The sequence below is a fragment of the Capricornis sumatraensis genome, chromosome X, assembly GCF_032405125.1.
Source record: "Capricornis sumatraensis isolate serow.1 chromosome X, serow.2, whole genome shotgun sequence".
In the NCBI taxonomy this organism is placed as follows: Eukaryota; Metazoa; Chordata; class Mammalia; order Artiodactyla; family Bovidae; genus Capricornis; species Capricornis sumatraensis.
Genome location: NC_091092.1, coordinates 39,730,386 through 39,745,838, shown reverse-complemented (window position 1 = coordinate 39,745,838; position 15,453 = coordinate 39,730,386). Strand labels below are relative to the sequence as shown.

At 40.2% G+C, this 15,453-nt stretch overlaps 1 protein-coding gene across 1 annotated transcript in view; it reads right to left on the bottom strand.

Moving 5' to 3' along the window:
* The window catches only part of STK26 (serine/threonine kinase 26), a 71,759-nt gene that overhangs the window by 25,471 nt on the left and 30,835 nt on the right, over positions 1–15,453 (bottom strand). Inside the window, exon 4 of the mRNA XM_068963120.1 lies at positions 6,224–6,278. Within this exon, the coding sequence (XP_068819221.1) occupies positions 6,224–6,278 (55 nt within the window). The remainder of the gene's footprint in view (positions 1–6,223; positions 6,279–15,453) is intronic.

Here is a 15,453-nt window from a genome sequence, read left to right as displayed (position 1 = left end):
ATCACATCACCGACTCGATGGACATGAGTTTGGGTGAACTCCGGGAGTTGGTGATGGACAGGGAGGCCTGGCGTGCTGCAATTCCTGGGGTTGCAAAGTGTCAGTCACGACTGAGCAACTGAACTGAACTGAATGGTACATGATTTATACATGCTGCACAAAAATGGGTCTGTGAAAATGAAAATCTCAGAGATCTACCTCAGGACATTCTTGCTATTCCTGATCTTTATCACCTGTCGTTGCTTGGATTTGAACTCTTCACCTATAGGTACATTGTTGCAAACTGAAGTCTTAGACAGACGGTATGATCACCACTGAAACAACAATGATAACAACAACCTTTTACTATGGAAATATTCCTAGAAAGTCCAAAGGGAAAAAAATGAAGGATCATCATCTTGTCTCTCATGGAAAGTCAGGGGCAGATGGGTAGGAGATCAAGATGGCAGAGTATGAGGATTCTCAGTTCACCTTCTTCCATGAACACATCGAAAGACATCTACACGTGAAACAACTCTTGCTGAAAACAATCTGGGACCTTTATGGCTCATCTACAACCAAGGTTACAAAGAATGCACAGAGTTGGGTAGGAATGGAAGAAATGCAATCAGGCCAGGACAAGTGCCTCTAGTAAGGGACACACAAGAGGAGGGGGATTTCACAGTCTCAAGGATCCTCCTTGAGAATGATGGGTTAAAGACACATGTTGGGCATGACTCCAGGAAGACAGCCCCCTTAGCTGGTTTGAAAACCATTGGGACTTAGCAGAGGGCTGTAAGAAACCAACACTCTGCTCATGAAGCACATGCATACACTTGCTAACTCTCATGGAACAAGGTAGAGGAAACAGACTGCAAACTACCTGGGGTTCTGGCTGGTTTCCCAAAACTGCCACAGCCTGTTTCCCAGCCTGGCAGGGTGCCCACTCCAGCTTCTCTTGGTCCAGTGCAGTGCATTGCTACAAAGGCTGCCGCCACCAAGAAGAGTGTTCCCTCTTAGAGAGAAGGAGGCTGCCTTGGACACATCCCTGCCTCTGAACAAGGAGAAGGAAGCCATTACCAGCATGCATGCGAGGAAACAGCCTGAAAATTGCCTGGGGCTCTGACTAACTTGCTAGGATGGTCTCAGTACTTACCCTGGCCTGTCCCGCAGTCCTCTGCTAGTCCCTGTTGTTCAGTGCTGTTCTCTACTAGGGCAGAGGTGCCATTGCCAGGGGGAAAGCACACACTTGAAACGGAACCAGCTAGGACCTGATCCTCAGGGCTTCTGCTCCAGTACCTTGGGCACCAACTCTGCCCCCAGTGGGCTGGTGATGGCCATTGAGCATAGGAGAAGCCCTGGCTCTAGCCATTCCATCTCTAGCCCCACCTTCTACCATGGTGATAGCTGCCAGCACACCCCGGGGGAAGGTGTGACTCCTGCTCACATCAGATTCAGCTCTCCCACCAAAGCCACTGGGTACCTGTAGACTGCATAGGGATGCTCCCACAGAAGCAACTTTATAGAGACAGAGATGTTAGGGGAAGAGGATTTTAAAATGTAGATATTTTAGAATGTGTTTGAACTTATATGACTACCAGTTTAAAACAAGTACATTATAGGTCAACATATAGGAACCTGATGGTAACCACCTATCAAAAATATACCACAGATTAAAAAAAACAAAAAACAACAAAAAAGAAAGGACCATATCATTAAAGAAAATCATCAATCAACAAGGGAAGAAACAGAAGAAATGAACAGATAACTACAAAAATAACTGGAAAAGAAGTAATAAAATGGCAATAATGACATACTTATAAATAATTACTTTAAATGCCAATGGAATAAGTGCTCCAATCAAATAGGGTGCCTACTGTATAGCACAGGGAACTCTTCTCAATACTCTGTAATGACCTATATGGGAAAAAAATCTAGAGTAGGTATATCAGTTCAGTTCAGTCGCTCAGTCATGTCTGACTCTTTGCGACCCCATGAATCGCAGCATGCCAGGCCTCCCTGTCCATTACCAACTCCCGGAGTTCACTCAGACTCACGTCCATCGAGTCAGTGATGCCATCCAGCCATCTCATCCTCTGTCGTCCTCTTCTCCTCCTGCCCCCAATCCCTCCCAGCATCAGAGTCTTTTCCAATGAGTCAACTCTTCGCATGAGGTGGCCAAAGTACTGGAGTTTCAGCTTTAGCATCATTCCTTCCAAAGAAATCCCAGGACTGATCTCCTTTAGGATGGACTGGTTGGATCTCCTTGCAGTCCAAGGGGCTCTCAAGAGTCTTCTCCAACACCACAGTTCAAAAGCATCAATTCTTCGGCACTCAGTCTTCTTCACAGTCCAACTCTCACATCCATACATGACCACTGGAAAAACCATAGCCTTGACTAGACGGATCTTTGTTGGCAAAGTAATGTCTCTGCTTTTGAATATGCTATCTAGGTTGGTCATAACTTTTCTTCCAAGGAGTAAGCGCCTTTTAATTTCCTGGCTGCAGTCACCATCTGCAGTGATTTTGGAGCCCAAAAAAATAACGTCTGACACTGTTTCCACTGTTTCCCCATCTATTTGCCATGAAGTGATGGGACCAGATGCCATGATCTTCGTTTTCTGAATGTTGAGCTTTAAGCCAACTTTTTCATTCTCCTCTTTCACTTTCATCAAGAGGCTTTTTAGTTCCTCTTCACTTTCTGCCATAAGGGTGGTGTCATCTGCATATCTGAGGTTATTGATATTTCTCCTGGCAATCTTGATTCCAGCCTGTGTTTCTTCCAGTCCAGCGTTCACTTTGCTGTACAGCAGAAACTAATACAACACTGTAAATCAACTATACTCCATTAAAAAAAAAAAAAAAAAGACACAGAGTAGCTGACCGGATAAGATAATGAGACCCATATATATGATATACAAGAGATTCACCTCAGAGCTAAAGACACACACAGATTGGAAGTGAGAGGGTAAAAAAAGATTTCATGCAAACAGAAATGACAAGAAAGGAAGGATAGCAATACTCATATCAGACAAAGAGACTTTAAAACAAAGCCTATAACAAAAGACAAAGAAGGGCATTATATAATGATAAATAGATCAATATAAGAAGATACTATATTCATTTAGATATATGTATCCAATACAGGAGAACCTAAATAATATAAAGCAAATATTAACAGACTTAAAAGGAAAAACTGACAATACTACAACAATAGTAGGGAACTTTTGACACTGCACTTAGATCAATGAACATATCATCCAGACAAAAAATCAATAAGGCAACAATGGTCTTAAATGACACAATAGACAAGTTGGATTTAATAGGTATTGATTTATAGGACATTCCATCCCCAAACAGCAGAAAACACTTTCTTTTCAAGTATACAGGAAACATTCTCCAGGATAGATCACAAGGCCACAAAACAAGTCTCTCAACAAATTTAACAGAATAGAAATTACATCAAGCATTTTTTCCCAATTACAGTGGTATAAAACTAGGAATGAACTACAAAAGAAAAATGGGAAAAGCACAAACAGGTGGAGGCTAAAAAATAAACTATTAAAAGACCAATGGAAAATGAAGAAATCAAAAAGGAAATCAGAAAATACTTCAAGATAAATGAAAATGGAAATGCAACTTTCAAAAATCTATGGGAAGCAGCAAATGCAGATCTAAGAGGGAAGTTTACAGTGATACAGGCCTCCCTCAAGAAAAAGATCTCAGACTAACCTACTATCTAAAGAAACAGAAAAAGAACAAAGCCAAGAGTCACCAGAAGGAAGGAAATAATAAAGATCAGAGAAGAAATAAATAGAGACTAAAGAACAATAGAAAAAAAAATCAATGAAACCAGGACTTGTTTTTTGAAAGCATAAGCAAAACTGAAAACCTCTAAATAGGCTCACCAAGAAGAAAGAGGACCCAAAAGAACAAATAAGAAACCGAAGAGGAGAAATTACAAGCAATATCACAAAGATACAAAAAAATCTTGAAGAGAGTACTACAAACAATTATATGCCAATAAGTTGGATACCTAGAAAAAATGGACAAATTTCTAGAAACATGCAACCTGCAAAGACTGAATTAAGAAGAAATAGATAATTAACAGCCTGATCACCACTAGTGAAACTGAATTTGTAATAATAATAAAAACTCCCAGCAAACAAAAATCCAGGACTGGATGGCTTCACAGGGGAATTCAACCAAACATATAAAGAAGAGCTAATGCCTGTCCTTAAACTATTCCAAAAATCTGAAGAGAATGGAACACTCCTAAATTCATTCTGTAGGGTCACCACTACTGTAATACCAAAACCAGACAAATACACTGTAAGAAAAGAAATTTTCAGGCCAATATCTTTGATGACTATAGATTAAAAAATCCTCAACAAAATATTAGCAAACTTCATACACTACAATCAAGTAGGATTTAGTCCAGTGATGCAAGATTGGTTCAACCGTCACAAATCCATCACTTAATATACCACATTAACAGTAGGAATAAAAATCACATGGTCATCTCAACAGATGCAGAGAAAGCTTTTGACAAAGTTCAACATCCATTCACAATAAAAACTCTCATCAAAGGTGGTACAGAGGGAACACATATCAACATAATAAGGGTTATTTACGACAAGCTCATGGCTAAAATCATATTCAATGATAAAAGGTTCAAAATTTTTCCTTCAAAATCAGGAATCAATTCAGTTCAGTTGCTCAGTCGTGTCTGATTCTTTGCAACCCCATACACTGCACCACACCAGGCTTCCCTGTCCATCAGCAACTCCTGGAGCTTGCTCAAACTCATGTCCATCAAGTCGGTGATGCCATACAACTAGCTAGGATATTCACTCTCACTACTTCTAACATCATATTGGATGTCCTAGCAACAGCAATCAAATAAGAAAAAGAAATAAAAGACATCTAAACTGGAAGGAAAGAAGTAAAACTGTTACTATTTGCAAATGACATGATACTTTATATAGAAAACTCTAAATTCTCCAACAAAAAAAGAGAATAAATAACATAGTAAAGTTATAGGATACAAGATTATATACAGAAATCTATTGTTTTCATTTTAAAACTAATTTTACTTTTTAATTGGTGGAAAATTGCTTTACAATATTGTCTTGGTTTCTGCTGTACAACAATGTAAATCTGTCAAAATTATATCATACTATAAATGAACTATCAAAAAATAAATTTTAAAATACCATTTAAAATTGCAGCAAAAGAATAAAATATCCCAGAATAAATTTAACCAAGGAGGTGAAAATTCTATATTCTGAAAACTATAAAACACTGACAAAGGAAACTGAAGATGATACAAACAAATGGAAAGTTATCTTCCATGTTCGTGGGTTGGAAGAATTGATATTATTAAAAATGTCTATAAAAAAATGTCTATAGTACCAAAAGCAATCTACAGATTTAATACAATCCCTATCAAAATATCCATGACTATTTTTTATAGAACTAGAACAGATAATTGTAAACTTTATGTGGAACCATGAAAGACCCTGAATAGCCAAGGCAATCTTGAGAAAAAATAACAAAGCTGGAGGTATGCTACCTGACTTCAAACTACTACAAGTCTATAGCAATCAAACCAGTTTGGTACTGGCACAAAAACAGACACACAGATCAATGGAACAGAATAGAGGGCTCAGAAATAGGCTTCCACATTTATGGTCAATTAGGAGATCCAACCAGTCCATTCTGAAGGAGATCAGCCCTGGGATTTCTTTGGAAGGAATGATGCTACAGCTGAAACTCCAGTACTTTGGCCACCTCATGCGAAGAGTTGATTCACTGGAAAAGACTCCGATGCTGGGAGGGATTGGGGGCAGGAGGAGAAGGGGACGACAGAGGATGAGATGGCTGGATGGCATCACCGACTCGATGGACGTGAATCTGAGTGAACTCCGGGAGTTGGTAATGGACAGGGAGGCCTGGCGTGCTGCAATTCATGGGGTCGCAAAGAGTCGGACACGACTGAGCGACTGAACTGAACTGAATCTATGCCAAAAGAGGCAAAAATATACAATGGAGAAAAGACAGTCCCTTCAATAAGTAGTGCTGGGAAAATTGGACAGTTACATGTAAAACAATGAAATTAAGAGAACAAGATGGCAGAGAAGTAGGTGGATGTGGAGTACATCTATCTCCGTGGATACATCAGGAATACACCTTCAGACACCGAAGTGCATGCAGAACACCAGCTGAGAGCAGACAGGAGTACCTGACCAGTGGAAAAGAATTTACAGAACCATGCAAAACTCAGGAGGACGAAGGAACTAGGGGGAAAAACAGGGATGTTAGTAAGACTCGACCTACCCTTGGCGGGTGTGGGAACTGAAGCAGGAGTCCAATCCCCACATCGGGGCAATTGTCTGAGTCAGAGGAGAAACACTTAAGGCTGAGAGTGAAACAGCTGATCTTTGTCAGCCTAAATGGAATGAGAATCAGACAGTCCTTGCCGCAGCCACACGTACCCTGGACAGGGACGCAGGTCCCCTAGAAAGCGCAGCATCTGGGAGCTGGAGCTTAGGGACTGTGGAGCAATCCCAGGGTGAGGGCTTCTGCTGACTGTGGAGAGACGGACTGAGGGGATATGAGGGAGGAGACTGTGGTGGGAAATGCCTATGGAGGAAAGCCAGGCAGCCATGGAAGCAAGGTGATACTGCTGAGTCACATGTAGGGGGTGGAGCCATCACCATAGCCTCTCTCTCCCCACACGCCAGCATCAGCAGTGTAACAATAAAGAGGCTGGCCCATCAAGCATCTGATACACAGAACTACAGAGTAGGACCTCACCCAGGGTGCCCCTTTAAGTGCCTGATGCACTGATCTACAGAGTGGGGCCCCAGCCAGGGGGGCCCCTCTATGTGCCTGACAGGCCAAACAACAGAGAAGGACCCCAGGCAAGGAAGCCCTCTAAATGCCTGAAGATGCAGAGCTATGGAGAAAGACTACCCAAAGAGGCCTTCCGAACGCCAGTTACCAGAAGCTCAAAAAAAGACTCTGATAGGGCCATAACTCCTGTGGCTGGGGCAGTCTGTGTCCCTGCACACCTGGTGCCACCAGGGGACCCACAACCCATGCAGCTGAGCCACGTTCACACTCAACCCTCACTGGGAAGAGCTGCCACAGGGAAAAAAAGTCTTGCATCTATGCACGCAGAGTCACTTTGGTCATGTCCAACTTTTTGTGACACTGTGGACTGTGGTGTGCCAGGCTTCTCTGTCAGGGGGGTTCTCCAGGCAAGAAGACTGGAGTGTATTGGCCAATACTGGTTGCCATCCTCTTCTAGAGCACTAGATTTCCTGCTGCCCTAGCTGCCAACTCCCCTGAGTACCCAGTGCTGCCAGAACCCCTGAGACCCAAGCAGCTGCACCACCTCTGCAACTGGCCCTCACTGGGGCAGACTGAAGTTCTCCAGGGCAGCCTCAGGAGCAAACCCCAGTGGATGACCCACATAGAGAGGAGGAAATAAAACCACAATTGAAACCCAGGGGCAGTGGAAGTGGCTAAGGAAGAAGACCCAAAATCTTCCCACCAGCTGTACAAGCTGCAGATTAAATCCACACGATCAACTAGGCAGACTCTGTGTCTACAGAATATATAAAAAGACAATGAGAGCTCCCCCAAAAGAAAATCCACTAGTGCTGATAGCTGTGGACATTGGACACACAGGAGTTGGACCAGACTAGAATCCGAGCTGCCCCCACAGCAAGTCCAGAGACCAGCACAGTGTGGGAGGGCATTCTAGGGAGGTGAGGTGGACTGTGACTCCCAGCAAGGGAAAGGACCCTGACAGCAGTAACTCAAGAAAAATATTTATTGTTCTTATGTTTTTACCTGTTCTCTAGTTTCTTTTGGATATTTTTTCTTTTTTCCTCCCTCTGTTGTAGTTGTTGATTTTATTGGCACTATGAAATCTAATTAAGCTTTTGAGTTTTTTTAATCACACTTTTTATTGTTGTTACAAACCTCTGCCTCTTTTCTTCTTTTTTAACTTTAATTTTTTAAAACTATTATTTTTACATTTATTCCTTTGTTTGCTTTTCCTATTGTTCTTTTCCCCTTCCAGTTAATCTTTGGTGTATATAAATCTTCTTTACCTACTTCTATTTAACTTTGAATATCTATTCTTCCTTTCTTTCCTTTCCTCTCAACATATTTGTTGGGTTTGTTTTCATTGCTTTATTCCCTACTTGGCACCTTGCTTTAGTTTTGTTTTCCAGTTTGTGCTTTAGTTTTGTTCTTAGCTGGTAGATATAATTTTTGGTTTCCTTTGTTCACCAGGTCAATGTATTTTACTTTATTTTTGTTGGACTGTTTTGACTTTGCTTATTGGTATATATGTGTATACTCCATTATTTTAATTATTATTTGCCTGATTTTGTAACTGCCATTTGTTTGGGGTTTGTCTTTGGTTGCTCATTTTTGGTTATTGGTTTTAATCTCACTTAATTCCATAACAAACCACTTGTGGAACCTTTGTTTTTGATCAGAGATCAAGCCCTGAGCCTTTGGAGTGGGAGCACTGACTCCAAGACCCTAGACTACCACAGAACTAACCCTGTTGCTGCTGCTGCTAAGTCGCTTCAGTCGTGTTCGACTCTGTGCGACCCCATAGATGGCAGCCCACCAGGCTCCCCCGTCTCTGGGATTCTCCAGGCAAGAACACTGGAGCGGGTTGCCATTTCCTTCTCCAATGCATGAAAGTGAAAAGTGAAAGTGAAGTCACTCAGTCGTGTCCGAGTCTTAGCGATCCCATGGACTGCAGCCTACCAGGCTCCTCCGTCCATGGGATTCTCCCAGCAAGAGTACTGGAGTGGGGTGCCATCGCCTTCTCTGAGAACTAACCCTAGGGAGTATCAAATAGTGAGAATTCACACAAAGGAAACCACTTGAATACAAGACCTGGCATCACCCAACCACCAGTAGCACCCTCCAGTAGCACCACCAATAGCATCAGTAGCAGGATGCCTCATCCAAACAAAAACAAAACAAAAATACAAACCCAATCATCAGAAGACAGGATTACCACCTCACTCAGGCTTGCCCATCAGAGGAAAAAGCAAAAGAAAACTCAGCACAAATCTCACCCTATATGAAGCTTACACAAACCACTGCACCAATCTTAGGAGGGCAGAAACCAAAATGAAAGAATTCAGCCTTTAAGCCTGGAAAAAGGAGACCTCAAACACAATAAGTTTAAAAATAAGTAATGAAAAGGCAGAGAAATACTGCACAAATGAAGGAACAACCTAGAAACACAGACGTCCAAATAAATGAAGAGAGGAAATAGGCAAACTACCTGAAAAAGAATTCAGGATAATGATAGTAAAGATGATCAAAAACTTGAAAACAAAATGGAGAAAATGCAACAGTCAATTAACAAAGACCTAGAAGAATTAAAGAATAAACATACAGAGACAAACAACACAATTACTGAAATTAAAAATACTCTAGAAGGAATTAATAGCAGAATATCTGAAGCAGAAGAGCAAATCAGTGAGCTGGAAGATAAAATGGTGGAAATAACTTCTGAAGAGCAGAATAAAGTAAAAAGAATGAAAAGAACTGAGGATAGTCTCAGAGACCTCTGGGACCATATCAAACACACTAACATTCAAATTATAGGGGTCCCAGAAAAAGACAAGAAAAACAAAGGTTATGAGAAAATTTTTGAAGAGGTTATATTTGCAAATTTCCCCAACATGGAAAAGGAAATAGTCAATCAAGTCCAAGAAGTGAAAAGAGTCCCATACAGGATAAACCAAAGGAGAAACACACCAAGCCACATACTACTCAAATTAACAAAGATTAGACACAAAGAAAAAATATTAAAAGCAGCAAGGGAAAAGCAACAAGTAACATACAAGGGAAAGACCATATGTTTAATAGCTGATCTTTCAGCAGAAACTCTACAGGCCAGAAGGGAATAGCAGGATATATTTAAAGTAATGAAAGGGAAAAATCTACAACCAAGATTACTATACCCAGCAAGGATCTCATTCAAAATTGATGGAGAAATCAAAAGCTTTTCAGACAAGCCAAAGTTAAGAGAATTTAGTACCACCAAACCAGCTTTACAACAAATGTTATCAAGGCTTATATAGTCAAAAAACACAACAGAAGAAAAAGATCTACAAAATCAAACCCCAAACAATTAAGAAAATGGCAATAGGAACATATATACCAATAATTACTTTAAATGTAAATGGATTAAATACGCCAAAAGACACAAACTGGCTGAATGGATATAAAAACAAGACCCATATATATGCTGTCTACAAGAAACCCACTGCAGACCTCAAGACACATACCTCAAGACTGAACCCACAAGACAAACCCACACAGACCTCAAGACTGAGAGTGAGAGCATGGAAAAATATTTTTCCATGCAAATGGGAAGCAAAAGAAACCTGGACTATCAATCCTCATATCAGACAAAATAGACCTTAAAATAAAGAATATTACAATAGATAAGGAAGGACACTACATAATGATCAAGGGATCAATCCAAGAGGAAGACCTAACAATTGTAGATATCCATGCACCCAACATAGGAGCACCTCAATACGTAAGACAAACACTATCAGACATAAAAGGAGAAACTGACAGTAATAAAATAATAGTATGAGACTTTAACACCCCACTCACACCAATGGACAGATCATCAAAACAGAAAATTAATAAGGAAACACAAGTCTTAAATGACACATTAGATGAGAAGGATTTCATTGATATCTTCAGGACATTCCATCCAAATGCAGAAGAATACATCTTCTCAAGTGCACATGGAACATTCTCCAGGATAGACAACATCTTGGGTCACATATCAAACTTCAGTAAATTTAAGAAAATTGAAATCGTATCAAGCATCTTCTCCAACCATAACACTATGAGACTAGATATCAATTACAAGAAAAAAAAAACGCTAAGAAACACAAGCACATGTAGATTAAGTAATATGTTTCTAAATAACAAACAGGTTACTGAAAAATCAAAAGGGAAATAAAAAAATTTCTATAAACAAATGACAATGAAAACATGACAACCCAAAACCTATGGGATGCAGTAAAAGCAGTTGTAAGAGGGAAGTTTATAGCAATACAATCCTACCTCAAGAAACAAGAAAAACAACCTAACTTAACACCTAAAACAATTGGAAAAAGAACAAAAACCCCCAAAATTAGTGGATGGAAAGAAATCATAAAGATCTGAGCAGAAATAAATGAAAAAGAAATGAAAGAAACAATAGTAAAGATTAATAAAACTAAATGCTGGTTCTTTGAGACAATAAACAAAACTGACAAACCTTTAACCAGACTCATCAATAAAAAAAGAGAGAAGAATCAAAGCAACAAAATTAGAAATGAAAAAGGAGAGGTTACAACAGACAATGCAGAAATACAAAGGATTATATAAGACTATTATGAACAACTATATGGCCATAAAATGGATAACCTGGAAGAAATGAACAGATTTTAGTTCAATCTTCCAAGACTGAACCAGGAAGAAATAGAAATTATGAACAACCCAAATACAAGCACCCAAATTGAAGCTGTGATCATAAATCCTCCAAAAACAAAAGCCCAGGACCAGGTGGCTTCACAGGAGAATTCTATCAAACATTTAGAGAAGAGCTAATGCCTATCTTTCTAAAACTCTTTCCAAAATTGCAGAGGAAGGAACACTTCCAAACTCATTCTATGAGGCCATCATGACCCTGATACCAAAACCAGACAAAGACAACACACAAAAAAGAGAACTACAAGCCAATATCACTGACGAACATAGATGCAAAAATCCTCAACAAAATTTTAGCAAACAGAATTCAACAACACATTAAAAAGCTCATACACCATGATCAAGTTGGGTTTATCCCAGGAATGCAAGGATTCAATATATGAAAATCAATCAATGTGATACACTATATTAACAAATTGAAAGATAAAAACCATATGATAATCTCAATAGATGGAAAAAAGTCTTTGACAAAATTCAGCACCCATTTATGATTAAAACTCTTCAGAAAATGGGCATAGAAGGAACCTACCTCAACAGAGTAAAAGCCACATATGATAAGCCTACAGCAAACATTGTTCTCAATGGTGAAAACCTGAAAGTTTTCTCCCTAAGATCAGGAACAAGACAAGGGTGTCCATCTTCACTACTATTACTCAACATAGTTTTGGAAGTCCTAGCTACAGCAATAAAAGAAGAAAAATAAAAGGAATCCAGTTTGGAAAAGAAGTAAAGCTCTCATTGCAGATGACATGATATTGTACATTGAAAACCCTAAAGATAACTATCAGAAAATTACTAGAGCTAATCAGTGAATTTAGCAAAGTTGCAGGATACAAAATCAACACACAGAAATCACTTGCATTTTTATATGTTACCAATGAAAAATCAGAAAGAGAAATTAAGGAATCAATCCCATTCACCACTGCAACAAAAAGAATTAAATATCTAGGAATAAACTTCCCTAAGGAGACAAAATAACTGTACACAGAAAATTATAAGATACTGATAAAGGAAATCAAAGATGACATAAACAGATGGGGAGAGATTCCATGTTCCTGGGTAGGAAGAATCAATACTGTGAAAATAACTATGCTGCTGCTGCTGCTAAGTCGCTTCAGTCATGTCCGACTCTGTGTGACCCCATAGATGGCAGCCCACCAGGGTCCCCCATCCCTGGGATTCTCCAGGCAAGAACACTGGAGTGGGTTGCCATGTCCTTCTCCAATGCATGAAAGTGAAAAGTGAACGTGAAGTCGCTCAGTCATGTCCGACTCTTAGCGACCCCATGGACTGCAGCCTACCAGACTCCTCCATCCATGGGATTTTCCAGGCAAGAGTACTGGAGTGGGGTGCCATTGCCTTCTCTGGAAAATAATTATACTACCAAATGAAATCTATAGATTTAATGTGATCCCCATCAAATTACCAATGGCATTTTTCACAGAACTAGAACAAAAAATTTCACAATTCATATGGAAACACAAAAGACCCCGAATAGCCAAAGCAGTCTTGAGAAAGAAGAATAGAGCTGGAGGAATGAACTTTCCTGACTTCAGATTATACTACAAAGCTATAGTCATCAAGACAGTATGGTACTGGCACAAAAACGGAAATACAGACCAATGGAACAAGATAGAAAGCCCAGAAATAAACCCATGCACCTACAGGTACCTTATTTTTGACAAAGGAGGCAAGAATATACAATGGGCAAAGACAGCCTCTTCAATAAATGGTGCTGGGAAAACTGAATGGCTACATGTAAAAGAATGAAATTACAACACTTCCTAACACCATACACAAAGATAAACTCAAAATGGATTAAAGACCTAAATGTAAGACCAGAAACTATAAAACTCTTATTAGAGGAAAACATAGGCCGAGCACTTGATGACATAAATCAAATCTTCTATGACTGGGACCTGACTAAACTTGAAAGCTTTTGCAAAGCAAAGGAAACTATAAGCAAGGTGAAAAGAAAAGCCTCTGAATGGGAGAAAATAGCAAATTAAACAACTTACAAAGGATTAATTTCCAAAATATACAAGCAGCTCATACAACTCAATACCAGAAAAACAAACAACCCAATCAAAAAGTGGGGAAAAGACCTAAACAGACATTTTTCCAAAGAAGACATACAGATGGCTAACAAACATATGAAAACATGCTCACATCACTCATTATCAGAGAAATGCAAATCAAAACTACAGTGAGATATCATCTCACACCAGTTAGAATGGCCACCATTAAAAAGTCTACAAACAATAAATGCTAGAGAGGGTGTGGAGAACAGGGAACGCTCTTGCACTGTTGGTGGGAATGTAAATTGATAGAGCCACTATGGAAGATGGTATGGAGACTCCTTAAAAAACTAGGAGGAAACCCACCATATGACCCAGCAATCTCACTCCTAGGCATATACCCTGAGGAAACCAAAACTGAAAAAGATACATGTATCCCATTGTTCACTGCAGCACTATTTACAATAGCTAGAAGAACATGGAAGCTGGAGAAGGCATAGGCAACCCACTCCAGTGTTCTTGCCTGGAGAATCCCAGGGACAGGGGAGCCTGGTGGGCTGCCACCTATGGGGTTGCACAGAGTCGGACATGACTGAAACAACTTAGCAGTAGCAGCAGCAGCAGCAGCAGCAGAAGCAGCAGCAGCAGCAGCAGCAGCAGAAGCAGCAGAAGATGGAAGCAACCTAGATGTCCATTGACAGATGAATGGATAAAGAAGTTGTGGTACATATACACAATGGAATATTACTCAGCCATAAAAAGGAACTCATTTAAGTCAGTTCTAATGAGGTGGATGAACCTAGAGCCTACACAGAATGAAGTAAGTCAGAAAGAGAAAGATAAATATCATATACTAATGCATATATTGGAGAAGGCAATGGCACCCCACTCCAGTACTCTTGCCTGGAAAATCCCATGGATGGAGGAGCCTGGTAGGCTGCTGTACATGAGGTCGCTAAGAGTCGGACACGACTGAGCAACTTCACTTTCACTTTTCACTTTCATGCATTGGTGAAGGAAATGGCAACCCACTCCAGTGTTCTTGCCTGGAGAATCCCAGGGATGGGGGAGCCTGGTGGGAGGCCATCTATGGGGTCGCACAGAGTCAGACACAACTGAAGCAACTTAGCAGCAGCAGCAGCAATGCATATATATGGAATCTAGAAAAATGATGAAAGTGAAAGTCACTTAGTCATGTCTAACTCTTTGTGACCCCATGGACTTTACAGTCCATGGAATTCTCCAGGCCAGAATACTGGAGTGGGTAGCTTTTCCCTTCTCCAGGGATCTTCCCAATGCAGGGATTGAACCCATGTGTCCTGCATTGCAGGCGGATTCTTTACCAGCTGAGCCACAAGGGAAGCCCAAGAATAGTAGAGTGGGTAGCCTATTCCTTATCCAGTGGATCTTCCCAACCCAGGAACTGAACCAGGGTCTTCTGCAGGTGGATTTTTTACCAACTGAGCTATTAGGGAAGCCCAGAAAAATGGTACTGAAGAATTTATTTGCAGGGCAGCAATGTAGAAACAGACATAGAAAATGGACTTTATGGACATGGGGAGAGGGGAGGAGAGGGTGAGATGCATGGAGAGAGTAACATGGAAATTATATTACCATATATAAAATAGATAGCCAACGGGAATTTTGTTGTATGTCTCAGGAAACTCAAATAGAGGTTGTGTATTAACCTATGGGGTGGGGTGGGGAGGGAGATGGGAAGGAGGTTCAAAAGGGAAGGAATATATGTATACCTATGGCTGATTGATGTTGAGGTTTGACAGAAAACAACAAAATTCTGTAAAGCAATTATCCTTCTCTTAATAAATAAATAAATTTTAAAAAAGAATGAAATCAGAACATTTTCTCATACCACATACCAACAAACAAACAAACAAACAAACAAACCCTC